Source organism: Anolis sagrei, chromosome 5, assembly GCF_037176765.1.
Source record: "Anolis sagrei isolate rAnoSag1 chromosome 5, rAnoSag1.mat, whole genome shotgun sequence".
In the NCBI taxonomy this organism is placed as follows: Eukaryota; Metazoa; Chordata; class Lepidosauria; order Squamata; family Dactyloidae; genus Anolis; species Anolis sagrei.
In genome coordinates, this window is record NC_090025.1 from 52,190,988 (window position 1) to 52,211,145 (window position 20,158).

At 37.5% G+C, this 20,158-nt stretch overlaps 1 protein-coding gene across 2 annotated transcripts; it reads left to right on the forward strand.

The window, feature by feature from the left end:
• Nucleotides 1–737: 737 nt before the first annotated feature.
• Nucleotides 738–19,317, forward strand: RBM46 (RNA binding motif protein 46). Of its 2 annotated transcripts, XM_067468376.1 has the most exons (7): nt 738–881; nt 1,839–2,000; nt 3,437–3,904; nt 4,717–5,499; nt 8,949–8,982; nt 13,711–13,770; nt 18,645–18,705. In XM_067468376.1, exons 2-6 carry the CDS (start codon nt 1,850–1,852, stop codon nt 13,745–13,747), a joined length of 1,473 nt encoding a protein of 490 aa, XP_067324477.1. In that variant the 5' UTR covers nt 738–881; nt 1,839–1,849; the 3' UTR covers nt 13,748–13,770; nt 18,645–18,705. The 2 variants fall into 2 exon arrangements, with proteins under 2 accessions (XP_067324477.1, XP_067324476.1); XM_067468375.1 differs by lacking the exons at nt 8,949–8,982; nt 13,711–13,770 and having other exon boundaries at nt 18,645–19,317.
• The last annotated feature ends 841 nt before the right edge of the window (nt 19,318–20,158 follow it).

Consider the following 20,158-nt stretch of genomic DNA (forward strand, 5'->3'; position numbering starts at 1 on the left):
GTTTCAATTGTGTTTTATCTCTTGCATTGATCCACAAGGCAAGGGGGTAACACATTTATTATTATGCCTAAAATTATTAAAATATTGTACAAAATGACTTTCAGTCTATGTGTATCAGGTATCTGAATCAAACATGACTTTCATGTTTAGACTTGGGACCCTTCTTCAAGAAACCTTATGTACATATATGCAAATAAAGATATTCAACATTTGAAAAAAAATCCATAATGCAAAATATGTATGGTCCCAAGTATTTTGTTTACAGATACTCAACATGTACTCTAATAAGCATCAGATCCTGGTTAGTACTTTGATAAGACCACTAATGAATTCCAGATGTTTTAGGTAACATTTCAGAGGAAGAGACCTACATGCCACCTCTTACCCAGTGAAATTCATGGGGTTGATAAAAGTTAGAAAACAACACATCGAAGTGCACAACACTTCCTTGATTGCTAGCACTAGGAATAGCTTATCTGGAAATACCTTGGAGGGGAAAATCCAGAGTTTTTGCTTACTGTCTAATATGCTTAGTTATTGTAAGAGAAACTATCCTGCAAATGGCACCACCTACATCTGTGACCTGTTATAAATTCTGCTCAGTTTACATACATTTTGTTAAATATAGTTACTGTTCTCTGCTCTGTTGAGCTGAGAACTAAATGTAAATTAAGTAAAGAAACACTACGATAAACTGCTTTTTATTTGAATCTTTGAATATTTTCACCTACAGATATTTTCCCTGTTTGATTTGTCGGCTGTGGATGAAGGTGACAGAGTCAAACTAATTGTGGATTAAAAATGGTTTGAAAACCACTTGAATTTTATTTCTGAAGTCTACAGGCCAGAGTATATAAATTACAAAAAAGTAGAAGTCCAGTGTAAGTTTCTACCATAATTCTTAACGGTGAGCACTGTAATGGAAAATGAATTTATTTCCCTGGTATTTTGAATATTTTTAGGATCTGTGTTCTAATAATATTTAGAAGGTATGTTATATTAGCCTTATTCAAACATTACATTCTTGTAATAATAGAGGGTAATTTCATGCACACTAAAGACACTTTATTTCTGGTAGAAGAAATTGGGAAAGCCACATGCTATAGCATTAAAGTTTTTAAGTGTTTATTTCCATGAGTGCCATAACAGAAGCAAGATTCAAACTTTAAATATATAACATAGCAGTCCAGTGTCATAGATCACCTGGGGAAGATGTCAATAGAGGGAAGTGTTTCTTCAGCGAAGAGACTGCTAGTTGATGAGGGTAGAGGTGAATACAATTCTATTTAGATCTTTTGGTAGTCTGGAGTAAACTTACCTTATTCTATTGCTGAATTCCCAAAACGTGCCACCAAGAAGTAAATAATAGATATGATTTTTTAAAATTAAGAAATTCACATCATTTATTCATCTGAATACTGGTTTTGGATGAGTATCCCTTATCCAAAATGTCTGGGATCAGAAGTGTTCCATATCTCAGATTTTGAAATGCTTGTATATACTTCATGAGGTATCTTGAAGATTGAACCCAAGTTTAAAGATGAATGTATGTTTCATATATACATTATGCACATAGTTTGAAGGTAATTTTATACATACTATTTCTAATAATGTTGTCCTTGAAACTTAAGTTTGTGTACATTGAACCATCAGAAAGTTGTCATGATCTCAGCCACTCATGTGGACAATTTTGGATTTCAGAATTCCGGATTAGAGATATTCAACATGTATATAATTTTTCATTACTTGATATAAGAAATCACAAGATGCAGTTTGTATATATGCAGCATGAAAATATTGTACATTTAAATAACACGGTTAACATTTGCTTTCTGAAGGCAGTACGGCAATGATTGAAGAACAAACAGATATAACAAATGGCTGTAGCAAAGTTAGAACTGGTACTCAGAATGAAGCTGCCTTATTGGCTCTTATGGAAAAGACGGGTTATAACATGGTTCAAGAAAATGGTCAACGAAAATTTGGTGGACCTCCACCAGGTAAGAAAGTAGACTATGACCTATCAGTATGATCTATGTTTAGATTTTTGAATTCTGTTTCTCAGAAAAATTAAAATAAAATTTTCAGTATTTCTTTTTCCAAAGTAAGATGATGGATTTGTTTGTGCAGTAAACTCTAGATTATTTGACAAAGTGATCTATCAGTTAAGATAAAGTACTAGACTTAATTGATTTATTACAAGTAAAGACAGCTGTGCAGTCTTTAATCCTAATAATCCATATTTAGAAGTGAATAAAGATTAGGAAGCTTTTAGAAAATACAGTCTGGATTCCGGGGCAAGGTTGTGGTGGGAAGCACTATGACGATGAAAGTCTTTCCATTGCTAAACTAGACTGTTTTAACGAGTCTATGTAATGTGTATTGTTTTGGGAAGACCAGAGGGTAACTTTAAAGGATAAAATAACATAGAGCCATGCTTAAGAAAATAGTGTCCTCAACCAAGGGAATGTTGAGAAGTTGCAATTTTCTTGGGAATCTCAAGAAAGCAGATTAAGCAGTTTTAAGTATATTTTGATACTTTCTCAAAACAATACTAATTTGAAATGTAAAGGAAAAGTTAGACATGAATAGTTTTTACTTGGTGCTTGCTAAGTACCCTATATGCTCATTTATAGGTCTAGAAAATTTAGTCAAAAAAAGCAACCCAAAAAGTCTGGGTCAATTTATCCATGAGTCAATGTGAGTGCTATACATTAACTTTTTTTTAATGAACTATTTCCTTTTCTGAGTAGAGTGGTGAAAGGCAAAAACTTATTCCCAAAAGAACCAAAAAAGCACCGACTCCTTCTACTCCCTTAGCTATGTTGCCACTTCTGGCCTTTTTGAATGACTGAGTGGGGAAATAGCGGCAGCAGCCAGGGTCAACTGGCCTCCTGAGACAACCATTGCTGCTTTCCCCTCTCTGTGGTATGACCCTCAACTTACTCATATCATAATCCATAATCCACCCCCCCCCCCCAAACCTGTCCCTGACTTACATATGAGGCCGATTTATACATAAGTATGGCAATTTTTTTCACTATTCCTTCACAGCTGTTGTTCAATAACTGACTAAAATATATCTGGTGTGCTCAGTAATTTGATAATGTTGGATGCTGTTTCTGAGTAAAATTTCCAAAACTCATATAAACAGTAAAGTGTATAGTTGTCTTGCTGTCAGATTACTCAGTTTGAATACTGGCTTCTAGAGCAGCACTGTATTGTTGGATAATCGGCGACCTTCGGTTTTCTATGTTTCTATTCTTCGACCCAGATTGGATGGAGGCAGGTTTCTTTCACAGCTAGTAGTGATTGTTCCGAAAATTCATAACTTTTGTATTGGCAAGATTTATAATGACAATGATACAATATATACATTTTTGATCAATCAAACATATTGTCTCAACCTTCGGATTAATGGGAATAATTTTGCCAGGTTGGGAAGGTCCACCACCACCACGAGGCTGTGAAGTTTTCGTGGGAAAAATTCCCCGTGATATGTATGAAGATGAACTAGTTCCTGTTTTTGAGAGAGCTGGGAAGATCTATGAATTCAGACTGATGATGGAATTTAGTGGCGAGAATCGTGGGTATGCATTTGTAATGTATACCACCAAAGAAGAAGCTCAGCTTGCTATTCGGATCCTTAATAATTATGAGATTCGTCCTGGAAAGTTTATTGGTGTTTGTGTAAGTTTAGATAATTGCAGACTATTTATTGGAGCTATTCCAAAAGAAAAGAAAAAAGAGGAGATCTTAGATGAAATGAAAAAAGTCACAGAAGGTGTCGTGGATGTTATTGTGTATCCAAGTGCAACAGATAAGACAAAGAATCGTGGATTTGCTTTTGTGGAATATGAGTCCCACAGAGCTGCAGCTATGGCAAGAAGAAAACTCATTCCCGGTAAATTTTCTTATTTCATATTCTTGTTTAGCAATTACTTCTTAGTTCTAAAATGTTTTAAGGGCCAAAATATGTGGCGATTAAAAATAGTGTTTCAGTCATGTAGAAATTGATACTAACCTGCATCTGCGCATGGTTTGGTAATTGCACAGTGACAGATATGAAGGTGCTCCAAAGGTCATTACTTCTGCACAGTGAATGACTGGGTGTCCTCTCCCCTCTTTGGAAGAACTTTATAAGTCTGGCAGCCTTAAGAAAGCTCAGAGCATTATTAGGGATCATTTGGTTGGCTTATCATCTCAAAGATGAAAGCCATGGTCAGATCCTGGAATGATAACCTTTGGGCAGTAAAGTAAGATATACAGTATAGTATCCTTCTCCTTGTATCTCCTCCAACACATTGCTGAGAGATTACTCTGTATTTGAGAGAGCTGTGTTGGTGTAAAAGACCATTTGTACAATGTTTTTAATGCATATTCCTTAAGTGAAGCTGATACAGATGCATAAGGCAAGGTGTATTTTATAATTCTTACTAATTTCAAGAAAGATGAAATGTATCCCTAACTACCAAAATCTGTCTTTATTACTCATTCACCCAGTTCCTTGCTTCAGGTTCTTGTTTCCTAAATGGTTGGATCAGAAATTAGTTGCTGAAGAAGAAAACACATTTTCAAATATGGCACCCAATGTATAAAACTTGGTTTTTCAGATAATTGCCCTTTGAGTTATTTTGAAATATAGGACAAAATTCTTTTATAAATAAATTAGATATAGGAACTAATAAACACTTGTATTTTAATTTTTTTCTACAGGAACATTCCAGTTATGGGGCCACACTATTCAGGTAGATTGGGCAGACCCAGAAAAAGAAGTTGATGAAGAAACAATGCAGAGAGTTAAAGTATTATATGTTAGAAACTTGATGATTTCAACTACAGAAGAAACAATTAAGGCTGAATTTAACAAATTTAAGCCAGGAGCTGTTGAGCGTGTGAAAAAACTTAGAGATTATGCTTTTGTTCACTTCTTCAATCGAGATGATGCAGTTGCAGCTATGTCAGTTATGAATGGAAAATGCATTGATGGAGCTAGTATTGAAGTAACACTGGCCAAGCCAGTAAATAAAGAGAGTACTTGGAGACAACATCTTAATGGTCAAATGAGTCCCAGTTCTGAAAATCTTTTAGTCTTTGCAAACAAAGAAGATGGTCATCAGAAGTCTCTCACAAAGTCAGCAAATCTCCCAATTCGCCTGAATGGACAGCATAGCCCTAGTCCGCCTGAAATTGAAAGGTGTACGTACCCATTTTTCCCAGGAACAAAGCTTACTCCAATTAGCATATACTCATTAAAATCTAGTCATTTTAGTTCTGCAACAATGCAGTTAGATTATTATTGTAATAAAAATAACTGGGCACCTCCAGAATATTATTTGTATTCAACGACAAGTCAAGATGGAAAAATACTACTAATCTATAAGATCATTATTCCTACTGTTGCAAATGGATCTCAGAGTTATTTTATGCCAGACAAACTTTGCAGTACTGTAGAAGATGCAAAAGAACTGGCAGCACAGTTTGCATTGCTACACTTGGGTAAGTTCTTAAAACATTGTTTTTTTATTAATATTACTAGTTCTTGATTTATATTATATCAGTGTAGTGTGTATAAAACAATAAGTCTTCATTAGTGACTCCCTAGAGCAGGCCTGCACAACTTGGCCCTTGTAAAGGGCCATCATTTTTCCCCAAACCCTTTGGCGGGCCACACATCTCTCCCCACCTCCACCAAAGGTGAATCCCTGCCCCTTCCTTGCCATCCCACCATTCCCCTGAGAATAGCACGAAGCTGAGGAGGGGCCGAGCCCCAAGGAAGAACCCCTGTCTTTCCCTCAGCCTTGCACCATTTTTATGGGTACTGCGTGAAGCTGGGTAGAAGTCTGAGCTTCTCCCTTGATGCTTGGCTCTACACATGCCTGGAGGAACAAGCACCAAGGTGGAATCCCTACCCCTTTCCAGCTCCGTGCCATTCCCAGGAACATGGCGAAAAGCTGGGGGGGGGGGGGGGAGAGACCTGAGCCTTCCCATGGGTTGCAGGGAAGGCCTTTGCAGGTTGGATGTTGTGCAGGTCTGCCCTAGAGTTTAGAATGCTTTATTACATCGGAAATACCTTCCAGTTTTACTTTCTATATATGACAACGAAGTCTGAGACTTCGCTTTCTTTATAACAGTAAGGCACTCTGAGGTGTTTCACTTCTGTTTAAATTTAAGTGAATATTTTTTTAGGTAACAGATTTAATCTGCAGTGCACTGGGGAATTTGCCTTATTTTCTGAGTTGCTTTGATATGATTGTTTTTTGCCCATATGCACAGATGGGATCTTTGCCTTTAAGATACTTTCTCCTTTAATTGAAAAGGCAGTGGCAGTTAATTTGCATTTCAGTTGTACCTTTCACTGTACAGAAACTTTGTCTCCTTGAAAAAGTGTGTAGGTGAAACCATTTTTGAAAAAAAGCTACTGTAAAGGTCCTTGAGAATTAATATGTGAAGACCTTTAACTATTTTCCCTGTAGGATCTCATGTGATATTTACATGGGTGAAGAAAACAATATGCTGCTGTATCTGCTGTTCTGTCTTATTCAGCAGTTTTCAGAAAGCAAATATTCTGAGGATTGAGTGCACAGTTAATGCATTCTGATGGGAATTTTCTGTCATAATCAGTTTGTTTATATGCTGCTTTTATTAGATTAAACCTGTCTCAAAGTCATATAAAGCAACATCAGGAAAATTGTGTAGCTGAATACAACAGCATCTCTAGGTACTTAAATCACCACTAATAGTCAAGATTTAAATTGCCAACAAGTAAGCTAAGTATCTCAATGTGGATAAATTATAAGAATTTTAGAAATATTTTAAACATCTAAATGCCAGCAAAATAATAAATGCTGTCCCAGCTTAAGAGTCCCCCACATCCCATGCTCTCTTGGCATCATCAGTAATAGCCTAGTAATACAGTAATACAATAGTTTTTGTATTGTGGGTAGCCAGGGTTCTGTCCTTTTAATCCATATAGTAATGAGCCAGAGAATGGAGAACAGGGAGCTGCTGTTGCTGAACTCGCAATTATCCAGGTAGAAAGGTAGTAATTTTTGTTACTGAAGAGTTTCTTCTTGTATTGTCTAAGACAATGTTTCCTCAAACTCTGCTCTTCCAGGTGTTTTGGACTTTAGTTCCCAGAAATCCTAGCCAGCTTACCAGCTGTTAAGAATTGTGGGAGCTAAAGTCCAAAATACCTGGAGGAGTACAGCTTGAGAAACACTGGTCTAGGATATTGAAATACACTCTTCCAGACATCTGAACAGAATTTTAGCCCCACGCTTTCTATTGCATTTTTAGGACTTCCCATGAGGAATTGGAGAACTTTTAACTACACTAGTTAATGCTATAGTCAGTCTGTTATCTGTAATACACACAGTATCCCTTCTCCGCTATGTAATTTTATTGAAAACTATTGACTTATCTTTTCCTGTTTGATACTGAACTTTAAAGTGCTACTTACTTTTGTGTACCACACATTTAAGTCATGCTATAAAACATGCTATAAAATAATAATAAAATAGAAAACTTCATTTATACTCTGCCACCATCTACCCCAAGGCACTTGGGGCGGCTCACAAAAGCACTCCAAAGTGCCGCACATGAAATAAACAATACATAAGCATAAAAATGATAAACAACATAAAATTACAACCATGAACACACATAAAATATCACATAATAAAATTCATAAAACAGTTTTGCCTGCAGGTAAAACTGGCTGTTTTCAATTGATGGGACAGAGTGCTGGAGTGAAGCAATCATTAAGTCCTCAGTCTATGGTTGAAATTCAAATGGACATCAGAGAAGAAATTCAGAGGCACTTCAGGTGGCAGTCTTTCACACAAACTACATTGAAATGCAGAGAATTGTTTTTTAGTTTAGACTAGATTTAACAGCCTGGAGCCTGGAAGGCAGAACTCCTTCATTTCTGACTCCATTGGGAGGCTGCAAAAATTGCTGCACCCTCCATTTTGAGCAATGAGAAGTGATGGTGGAGCAATTTGAGGAGCGTCAACTATATTGGGCAGAGGATCCCCCCTGTAGCTTGCAAATGGATTTTGTAGATTTTCAATGTGTATGTTTTTGTTTTTATTTTCCCAAAAATAATCTTTTGGGGTGGAGGTGTGGGGCAGAGGCCAGTTTCTTAAATCAATATTTGACCATGTAATGTATTTTACCTACAATGGCCAATAATCCAAATAATCCTTAGAGTAAAAGGTTTATAAATATGAGGCTAAGCATAAGCAATTCAATTATTTTGCTAGTTTACATACCCTGATGCAGGATATGTGGCCCTACATTACCTGAAAACCCTTTCTTAGTCTACAACATGTTTTATATAATGATAAAGTAAACTCTGTATGTCATTCTTTCTACATATGTCAAATTACAGTGTGGCAACACTCCTGGTACGTGTAAGCGTGGGGCAAGAAACGAGGGGAAGGCTGGAGAAAAGTGTTTCGAGGGGAATGTAGAAGGGAAAGACTAGATGGAAAGACAAAAATGCTTCAGTTAGAACTAGCCCATACAAGCTGAATAGACTAGTGGAGCTAACAGAAAAGGAAAGGTGGAGAGAAATCTGGCATTACGTTTAGAATGGCCTCATGAACACTGATTTACATAATGTGAAGAATAAATAGTTGCTACATATTTGCTTGTCCTGAAAGCCCAGGATCCTGCTTAAATTGTGTACAAAGGATGTTGATGCCAATGTAACTGCTTCTTCATCCTGTTTATTGTGGTTGGTGGAAGGATTTCTGCTAACAGCAATACTGAAACCTGTTGTCATATGAGATTTTGAAAGAGCATTTTTTTTCTTTTTCTCTTGCATAGCATAGCTAAATTGTGCAGTTAGTTTTGTTTTCAGTGTGCTTCATTTTTAAAAGTCTTTCATCCTTATAGTTTACTTTTTCTTGCACATTTTCTTTCCTTATGTCCTGAAACAGGACCAGAATCTGGAAGAAGCAGGGTAAATTCAGGGTAAATTCATTTATTTTATTTATTAAAATACTTGTATCCTGTCTTTTAACAGGAGATCTTGGGGTGATGTAGAAATAAAATAATTTTGAACCATTTCAAACAAAATAAGGTTTTAAATAATAAGATAATTCAGGCTACATACATGATCATTCATAATTTAAATGCTCTTTGATCAACGTTTGGTTATAATATTCTAGACAAAATGTTCCAGATAAAATGATGTCTACTTTTTGCAGTTCTCAGGGTGCTGAAGGAGCATTCACAACTGATATGTTCTTTGTGGTCTCTGAGTCTTGCATAACTGTAGTTTGCACCTGAGCCAGTTCTGACACCTACAGAAATGTGCTGATAACTTAGATGAAAATTCTGCTCCTGGCATTCTCTCCCATCCTCATACCAAAGCTACTTGCTTTTCATCCATGATTGAGTACACTGCAGATAATCTGTCGGTGGTGCTTTGAATGCGATTTTCCTGCTTCTTGGCAGGAGGTTGGACTGGATGGCCCACGAGGTCTGTTCCAACTAGGATTTTAATCTCATCAGTTAGTAACTTCTGTTCTCCTATTTCTCTTATTCTTTTCTTTTTGTCTAAAAATAGCATTCTATACCTTCTGTTTTTTTGTTCTTCTCATAATTCAAAGTTTTCCCTTTGTATGGTTTTAAAAGCATCGTTAAAAGGTAGACTTGTACTTGGGGAAGATTTCTACCTCCAACAACCATTCCCAGTGCTTTGTTTGGTCTGGGAAATGCCATCTAATGCATTCTTGATCTATTAGCAGAGACATTATACCACAGGGATTTGTGAACTAATTTTCACACCTTAAACTCCATCTCTGGGAGTAGTCCTTGAAGCGACTCAGAATAATTGTCCTCTCTATTTGGCCTCTGATTCAAGACTTCATCAGGACTTTCCAGGGCCCTCGTGGCGATTTCCACTTAGCCTGAACCACCCACAAACTGCACATCAACCCAATCCTCGAATTAGTTTGACTTCTTGAACTGTATCATTTCTGTTATTAGATTGAGAATCGGAATAATGGCAAATTCTCTTTATTCCTAGCAGATCTTTGGATGAGATTAAATCTGGTAAATCTCATACTAAAAGGACTGACTGGGAGGATGACTCTTTGGAAGAAGAGCAGGAAGGACAAGAAGAAATCAAATTAGAGCTCTTGTCCAAGTTACCTGACTATCCTACTGCTCTTAGTATTGTCTTGGCCTGAATTCGATGGTCCCCAGATAGAAGGCTTAGCTAGGTTCAATGGTGTACTAGTTCAAGGGATGCTATTTATACTGTCTCAGAGTTAGCTTTGTAGATCACCAGTAGTCCATAACCTGGCTTTTGTCTGTGGCTTACCTCAATCCTAGCTTTGTCTGGAACCACTCTTTTCCACCCAAGCTTCTCTCGATTCAGTGACTGGTCCTAGAATGCACTTAATCACTTCATTTCAATTAGTCGCTCTCCACCAAGGTGCTCCGAGCGACTTACAATTTAAAATAGCATTTACACATAAAAACATACAACAGTGACTATTTGGCAAATTAGATCTGATCACTTTACTTAAATGCACAACCAAACAGCCAAGTCTTGAGCGCCTTTACAAAAGGTTGCAACTCCGACATTGCTCTAATATATGGAGGCAATGAGTTCCACAGAATTGGAGCATAATCACAGGAGCCTACCTTGGTTTTCACAACAGTCTCCTAGAAAGAAGGACAGAACATCATTAGTCTGACACAGTTGCTCCCTTCAGAACTCCTGAAGAGAACTATGCCTCCCAGTCACTCTTTTGTCCTTCACCAGCCACAAGCTCACAACCTCTAGACACTCAACACAGACCTTGATGATGTCTGCTGGTCTTACAAGTATAATGCTACTATCATTGGGACCGCAATGCAGGTGTCACTCACCTACTCCTCTTTACTCATCTGTTTCCGAATCATTGGTGATACCACTCGTACAGACTTATGATTGCCATTGTTAGTGTTCTCCACAGTGTCATCTTCCTTTCACCCCCCGCCCCCAGTGTTGTGATCATTGCTCATAATCTCCAGCTGCTCCATTGACACTAACTGCAGTAGCCGCCCCAAATAAGTTTTGTTCATCTACAGAATTGACAATGTTACCTGATGCTACACATTCAGCTATTTCACCATCCAGTTCATTTAGCATCAGTCACAACTGAACTAGATCACCATACTATGTTGATTCATTGGATGACAATACTGATTCTCATGCTTCATGGTCTCATCCCTTTTCACCATCTTGGGAAGATGTAAATACCATATCTGCCTCTCCCCCAGAGGAACCATGACCATTTGTGCAATTCATTCTTTCCATCAGTATGCTGTTGACATCCAAATATATTTCTCCATGTCTTCAAAAACAACTTAGTTAAGGATAGTGTGTCTCTCCTGAATGAGTCCTGGAGGAGGTAATGGGCTGGGTAAAGAAAAAACAAATTGAAACGGAATCCAGATAAGACAGGTGCTTACTATAAAAGGTCCTAACCTGGGGTTGGAGGTGCACCAACCAGAGAGATCTGTTTCTCTTCAGAATAATAAAGTACAGTATTGGGAAAAAAATCTGGTAGATCTGCCCAAAATCTATTCTTATATCAGCTGACCAAGGCAGAAGACCAAAGGTTTAATACATTTCCTCTTTCCATTTCCTCCACCTGTAGCCAGGGTTCTCATGAAATTTCAGGAAGATACAACCAGTTATGTACTTGTGGCACTGTGGTAGCCCAGACAACACTGGATCTCAATGCTTCGTTAAATTTACACCATGAATACATGCACTTCTCATCCATGCCAGATCTAACACTGTTTGATGAGAAAGTGTGCCATCCCGGCCTCCCTTCATCTAATTTCACCAAACCACACGAATGATTAGAAGTCATTAGAAGATATACAATAAATCCTCTGAGCTTGTCAAAAGCAATCCACTCATACAGAAATGAATTGAATATGCGTTGTACTTTCACTTAAGATAAGGGATTTCATCCTTCTATATCTGAAAGATTCTCAGTTTCCCCTTTTACTTGGCTGCTGTGGTAGCTTACCAGCCATCTTGTCATCCAGCTGCCTTCCTATTCAAGAGTGAGGCAAAAGCTTCCTTTTGAGGTGCTTTGCACTTAAACAGTAACATACCTCCTTGGTCAAATTTCTAGTGCGGTCACAACTGTCCTTCAAGTCTTTTGTGCCTGTGGCCATGGTAGGCCGCCTGCTTACTTTGGAAAATTGTTTCTGGCCAGGTCAGCTAGTGAGCTCTGTGCCTTGACAGCTGACCAGCTGCATCATATTTACCACAAGGAAAAGATAGTACTTCATGTGAATCCTTATTTCCCCCTCTAACGTTGTTTCATCATTACATAATAACCAGGACATAATTCTAGTAGCCTTTTTTCCCAAAAGCTCCTCTCACATCTACAGCACGTAGCACACTATTCAGATATAGTGACTACCCTGCTATGTTCATTGAACAGCACAGATAAAGTCATCAGGTTCTTCCTTTGCTATAGCGACAGATATGCCAGCTTCCCTGGATCCTCACAGAGGCTCTCCAAATAGGTGATAGAGCTCATCAGCCTCGCTTACCATCTTGCTAAGAGGCCTGTCCATTTATGGTATCATTCAACATGAGTCATATTTACATCCTCGGTCTGGTTCAAGGGTGTTTCTTAGGCAAGTTGGCCTTGTTGCCACCTTCCACTCTAGCCACATTGGACTGCAAAGCTAGGGAAGATGGTTTCTTCAGTAGATAAATGCTGTCTTCTATTTTTGATTGACCTGCCCATGCATCCATTATCCAGTTGTGTGAGGCACAGAGACCACAAAGAACAGATTGCTTGCCTTCTGGGATTCTTCAAGTGGTCATCTGTACTTTCACACAATCAATTCTCCCATCTTCTTTTGCAAGTATGATAAATGGCTTATGGAGCTGAGGGACGAGTAGCTTTGGGACAGGGATTGGAGAGATCACTAAAGGGTTCCACCAAAATTAGTAGTTCTGGAACTTTCTGTAAATGAGATTAACACAGGCACAAACCTCAGTTGTGTGAGGACACAGATTGCCACTTGAAGAACAACAGTTACAGGTAAGCAACCTGTTCCTGCTTGCTTATGTCAGTTGATCAAGGGAGGAATCCAAAGTTCCAGTCCATTTCATCCTTTGGCTCCTCTTCCTTTCTCATCAGTTTTAATTTAATGGAGATGCACTTTTACACAGTGAACTGCAACTTTATTGTAACCTAATAAAGAAAACATTTCTGGTGAATTTCGTTTTTGCTATATAGCAGAAGATTATTTTCTTTTATTTTAAAAAGCAACATTTTCTAGTTTGAACTAAAATTAGGGACAAAGCGTTCTGTACATTTCACACATATATTTTCATTTCTATTTTGAGTGAAGAGCAATTTAACATCAGCACTGCTTGCAGTAATTACTACATTTTAAGCATGCTTATTTGTGCAGATTTATTTTATAAGGTTAGCACAGCGTTGTGGCATATTACATCTTGTGATTGAGACTAGTGATATCCTTTCTTCTAAGCCGAGGTTTAAGGATGTTAACTATAATGTATGTGTAAGGTAAAACCCTCTCCAACTGATTAGAATTAAACAAATTATTCGAGAAACTAGTTGTATAAGTCTCAGAATTCCGTACACTCTTGTTGGGGTTAACATCACCTTGAAGATGATTACATTCTGTCTCCACTGCTTGCAGAAAGGGTACACAACCCCCACAGTCTGGACCTGTGTAGGAAAATATGGAGAAAGTAAACAGGTAAGTAACTGGATTTCAGTTTTAAAAAAAAGGTCAAATTAATGCCTGGTTTTATTACTGGAATGGTTATTGAAATAAAAATTGACATGTGCCATGGAGTAGTAACAGTGGTCTCTCACTGTTATTTTGAACACTACTAATAACTTTAGTTTTTCATAACAAAATGATTTAGAAAACCTGGTGCTTCTAGAGCAGTGGTTCCCAACCTTTGGTCCTCCAGGTGTTTTGGACTTCAGCTCTCACAATTCCTTACCGCTGGCAAGATGGCTGGGATTTCTGGGAGTTTAAGTCCCAGAAAGGTTCTTTCACAGTAATTCCATCCTGTGTGTCCTATTTCTTCAGTTGTTTGGGTAGAGATTAACATTTTGTTTACCCAGAACTATCCTAAATGGAAGCTTTCCACTCTTGGTTGGAGGCACTTCCTCCTGACCAATACTTCAAACAAACTGAACTGTTCTGAGTGAAGGGTTTATATATGATGTGCCAAATCTGAACCAGACCATCAAGAGAGCTCCAGCTGATCTACTTGTGTATCTAGCTTCTGCTTTTGTCTGAACAAGTATCTCCCCCAAGAGTAAGCTTTTACATGTGAATTAGAGCAGTGAATAAAAAAAACCTACCATATGGTGCACCACTGGTAGGAAAATTAATTGCAAGGATCACTGCAGCATTGAAGTGGCATATGATTGTAAGATGGTAAAATATCTTTTCACTGAAGAGATAATTTCCTCTTGGGGTAGCGATTACCCATTGATGACACTGACGTTTTGTCTTTTTTGTAAACAAATCTCAATGTTTTCCTTCTACATTTATAGTTTAAGAAAGTCAGGACAAATATTTCATTTTTTTAATAGGAAAGAATAAGTTACTGATTTTCAAAGATATAGCAAAGGTGGGTTGCTGTGAGTTTTCCGGGATGTATAGCCATGTTTTAGAAGTATTCTCTCCTGACGTTTCAGCCACATCATGTTTCAACATATAGCAAGGGTGTTGCTTTACAATTTTTTTGCAGAGAGGAAAGCAGATAGCTCCTCAAAACAAATGTGCCACCTTAGGCGAATATATTTCCTCTGAATCAGCAGTCTTGATTTTGGAACATTTTATTCTGAACATACAGGGACTCCTTTGAAAATGGGACATTTTTACCCTCTGCAATATATTAGAAACTGTGAGTCAGAAACATAAAATCTGCAAAATTTACTTAATGTAAGATTTTTGTTTTAAATTTGCTGGAAGATAAACACCATCCACTTTATTGTGACATCCATGTTTCATAAACTAGGTATTTTCATGTTGCCTGAAATGTATGTTTCTCTCAATTTATTTATGCTAGTGGTTCTCAATCTGTGGGTCCCCAGGTCTTTTGGTCTACAACTTCCAGAAATCCTAGGCAGTTACCAGCTGTTAGGGTTTCTGGGAGTTGAAGGCCAAAACATCTGATGACCCACAGGTTGAGAACAACTGATTTATGCAGTATGTATCTCTTTACAGTTTACAATTGCACTATTTACAGCAGGGATGGGCAAAGTTTAGACTGGGTGATGTATAGTTCTGCTCAAAATATCCAGTCAGCCCCAAGAAGCCTCAGGAAAACAATTGATAATTTTTTATTTAGAAAATAATTCCTGTCATTTTCTGTTTTTGTACACAACCATTTTTCATCTAAAACTGTTTAATGTGGGGGTGGGTAGAATTATATTGAAATGGGAATTTGTAGCATATTAAATGGATACTTCCCAATTTGCCATTTGGGAAGCCTAAATAAAGAAATAAATCGGAAGCGTATATGGGGGGGAGGGGAAGGAAGAATAAGTCCTTTAACTTTCAGCAGGTCACTTAAAGAGTTCTAATCTGATAATCTGTAACACATGTGTTACAGCCTGTTCTATGACCTTTCAGGAAAGAATGTAATTTATTTAGACTATATTAGCTTGGAAGAAATATCAGTATTGGAAAATGTATAAATGTTTAGTAATTGCTTGTAAAGAAAAGAAATGCTTAATTTTGCACAAATAAATAATGAATATTAAGATCCACATGTTAATTGAAATTATGTATGACTATCTTTAAATTCTTCATCTTCAAAAATTATTTTAACTGTAAAATTGTTGCAGGTTTTGTGCAATAGTAATACTTTTAATTGTAAGAGAGAGATGTATACAGAAGGATATGATTTTAAAATACATTATATGGTTTGAAAACCTGCCACTTCTTTTTCATCTAGTCTTAAAGGCAAAGATAAAAAAATATGTTGAAGCCCTATTTTTGGGGAGGGGGGGGTTATTTGAAAAACTTTCCAAATATGTTTCTTTTTGAAAAATGAATGATATAACTGAAAAAGAAAACAAATAATTGCATCTTGCTTAAAGCAATTTGGAAGGAGGTCAAATGGGATAATTGGTGCTAATTTTTTCTCTTACCCATTGCACCCTGCTTCCAGCTTTCCCCTTGTTTCTGGGTGTGTTTACTTTCTCAAATATAGGTTTGGAATTCTTTTGGAGTAAAAGCTGGTTATTGACTGGGTAGGATCTTCTTCCTATAGCCATTCTACAAGTTGTTTTTTGTAACACTAAGAAGAAAATGGAAAGTTTCATACATTTGGGTGTTCAGTTTAGTTGGGCTTGTAGTTTAGTTAGGTACTACAAGCAACATATTTCTGTGTTAACTTCTATTAGAACAAGGTTTGTAGTTCAGTCTGCTGTGTGTTCATTGTTTTCAGTAGTTGAAAGGTTCTAAATATGTCATCTCTGGGTCAAAACCTCATGTTATGTTGAGTATGTATCATGCATTTAACTTCTCAAATTTGAATAAGCACACATGGTTCTGATATAGAATAGTGTTAGTTCGGGTTGGAAGAGATTAAAGTTTCTCCCACCTGTTTTTATCTAAAATCTTACTCCTGATCCATAAGAGTTAAAAGGACCAGAACTGTTTTTCACCACAGTGTCCAGGAAGGATTTTCAAATAAAGTTCTGTAGGAACTTTCCCCTGTGGTTCCAGAATAATAATCCAAAAAATGACTGGATTACCAAACCATTATCTGTGCGCATTCAGAAGAAGATCTACAAGCCACTCTAAACACCTTCGCAGAAGCATACGAGAAGCTCGGCCTGTCACTGAACATTGAGAAAACCAAGGTGCTGTTCCAGCAGTCGCCAGCCAATCCCTCTCCAATGCCAGTAATACAGCTTAATGGCATAACATTAGAAAATGTGGACCATTTCCGCTACCTTGGCAGCCACCTCTCCACCAAAGTCAACATCGACGCCGAAATACAACACCGCCTGAGCTCTGCAAGTGCAGCATTTTCCAGAATGAAGCAGAGAGTGTTTGAGGACCGGGACATCCGTAGGGAGACCAAGGTGCTTGTCTATAAAGCCATTGTCCTCCCAACCCTGCTCTATGCCTGTGAGACGTGGACAGTCTACAGACGTCATATGCAACTCCTGGAACGATTCCATCAGCGCTGCCTCCGGAAAATCCTGCAAATCTCCTGGGAAGACAAGCGGACAAACGTCAGTGTGCTGGAAGAAGCAAAGACCACCAGCATTGAAGCAATGGTCCTCCAACATCAACTCCGCTGGGCTGGCCACGTTGTCCGGATGCCTGACCACCGTCTCCCAAAGCAGTTGCTCTACTCCGAACTTAAGAACGGAAAACGGAACGTTGGCGGACAGGAAAAGAGATTTAAAGATGGGCTGAAAGCCAACCTTAAAAACTCTGGCATAGACACTGAGAACTGGGAAGCCCTGGCCCTTGAGCGCTCCAGCTGGAGGACAGCTGTGACCAGCAGTGCTGCAGAATTCGAGGAGGCACGAGTGGAGGGTGAAAGAGAGAAACGTGCCAGGAGGAAGGCGCGTCAAGCCAACCCCGACCGGGAACGCCTTCCACCTGGAAACCAATGCCCTCACTGCGGAAGAAGATGCAGAGCAAGAATAGGGCTCCACAGCCACATACGGACCCACAGGGAAATCCATAATGGAAGACCATCTTACTCGTCCAACGAGGGATCGCCTAAGTAAGTAAGTAAGTAAGTAAGTATAAACTCAGTTGGTATCAACATGGATGTCATTCCAGTATTAAGTTAAAATATGTTTTTAATTTAAAATCAACTAAATATAATATATGTTAGCAAGATTTGCACATTTATTACGGTTTAAATTATTTTCATCTGTTTAAACTGGTTTTAAATTAGGCTGCTGTGAGTTTTCTGGGCTGTATGGCCATGTTCCAGAAGCATGGCCTTACAGCCTGGAAACTTGGAGCAACCCAGTGATTCTAGTCATGAAAGCCTTTGACGACACATTGGTTTTAAATTTTCATGTTTTAAATGGTTTAATATTCTTTAAAAATTATTTTTAAACTGCTCTAAATTAATTTGATTGTGTGCCACCCTGAGATTCTGGAATATAGAATGGGATATGAATATTTTAATAAAGAAGTACAAATGTAGCAGATGGGATGGAAAATTTGATTATTCTTCTTGTTACTTTGATCAAAACCATATCACCTTTAGCTTTTAACAAACAGATTTTAAGGTACTTTATACGTTTAACATATTGTGTGTTGACTGTTAAGTGAAGGTCACAGCATGAAAACTCATGTAGTATTTCTGCACTTTTTTTTTTCAATCTGTGAATAAGTTTAAGTGCCAGTGGGGACATAGAATAGAGACTACTGGATAGTATCACTGGATGGCATTTCTACACATTAGGATATGTCAAAATCCCTACAGTTTTCCTCTTGGCAACTTGAGCAAGGAAGAGGGGGAAGAAACTCTGGTGACCTTGTGTATTCTGCTAAATTTTGTTTCTAAATTAACTCATGTCTATATATAAACATGCACGGTTAACTACATATGTTTTTTTTAACAGAGTACAATTTCCGCCGAAGTTCGATAAATAACATCTCCCCTGTTAGTGCTACTCTTTCTTCTGGAACCACCAGTGTGCTGTCATATACGTCAAGACCATACTCTTATCCAAGCTATCCCTTGTCACCATCAATTCCACTTGCTAATAACAACCATGTTGGACAACGTCTGTATATCCCCAATCAGGCCTCCTTCTTTTAAGGGAAAGAAAGAGTTGGATGGAAACAATATGTCCTTATTTTAATATTATGCAGTTTCAGGTTTAATTGGGTCCATGCAATTGGTTTTGGTGAGTTTGGTATATCTATATCTATATGTATTCAAATTGCTTATAAATTCTCTAAATTTGTGTGAAGATGAAAGTTCCAAACGTATTTTCTCCTCAACAAGATTCCTAAAATATGGCACTGAATTTTATGGTTGTGAAACTAGAAAAGAGAACCCATTTAAGATTTTAAAAAGGTAATTACTTTCTTAAATAGTAGCTTTAAAACATTTAAAGTGCATGCAATTGTTGGTTCTAATCTTGTTACCAAGGATCACCTTTTATTTACTTTTTTTTGGAGAAGAAAAACATGTCAAAAAGCAAAGTATTATGTAAGAAAGAAATGATGCAAGTGAAAGATTTTTTAACGCAAGCTTTATTTAACTCCAAACGAATAACTTCTGTACTACTGTGGTCCTTGTAAATCACTTTGCATATTTTAGTTTCATGATAAATATTTGTTTTATTTCTAGAATATATTACTTTGTGTTATTTAATGCAAGTTAAAATTGTTAATCCATATTTGTTAAAGTTACTGTTCTATTTACATGTTGTCATGTTTTTAAATGTTCTATCATGTGTTTAATTCTGTACTTGAATATAGACATTTTGACATATATTCTAGCTCTATAAAATGAGTGACTTTATCTTCAGTAGTAAAAGGACGTGTTAATAAATTTGAGATTAAAGTTGGTTATCATTACTTCTTTTTCACTAACTCATCAAATTAGCTGATTAAAATGTGCATATTGCAAAAATGTGCATATTGCAAAACTGGAGTGGAACGAGTACTGAGTCCTTGTGTCCATTCCATATCTGTAGTAAGAATTCATATGGTGGGGTCCTCAATATGCTTGTTGGGCTGCATTTTCCAGCATTTCTCACTAATAATAATAATTTAATAATAATAATAATCATCATCATCATCTTTATTTATATCCCGCCCCTTCTCCACAAAGACCCGTGTCAGCTCACAACAGAATCAAGTAACAACACATAAGCAAAAGTCAAAAAGACAAGACATCGTAAATGTAAAGCTTTCCCCTTGACATTAAGTCCAGTTGTGTCCAACTCTAGCGGGTGGTGCACATCTCCATTTCTAAGCCAAAGAGCTGGCGTTGTCAGTAGACACCTCCAAGGTCATGTAGCTGGCATGACTGCATGGAGCAGTGTTACCATCCTGCAGAAGCGTTACCTATTTATCTTCTCACATTTGCATATTTTCGAACTGCTAGGCTGGCAGAAGGTGG

What these genes read in the sequence shown, in the direction of transcription:
- RBM46 (XM_067468375.1), top strand. Translation starts at nt 1,850, where the DNA reads ATGATTGAAGAACAAACAGATATAACAAATGGCTGTAGCAAAGTTAGA. An exon ending in ATTTGGTGGACCTCCACCAG is followed by an intron (nt 2,001 to 3,436) that starts GTAAGAAAGTAG and finishes TAATTTTGCCAG; the next exon opens with GTTGGGAAGGTCCACCACCA. An exon ending in AAGAAGAAAACTCATTCCCG is followed by an intron (nt 3,905 to 4,716) that starts GTAAATTTTCTT and finishes TTTTTTCTACAG; the next exon opens with GAACATTCCAGTTATGGGGC.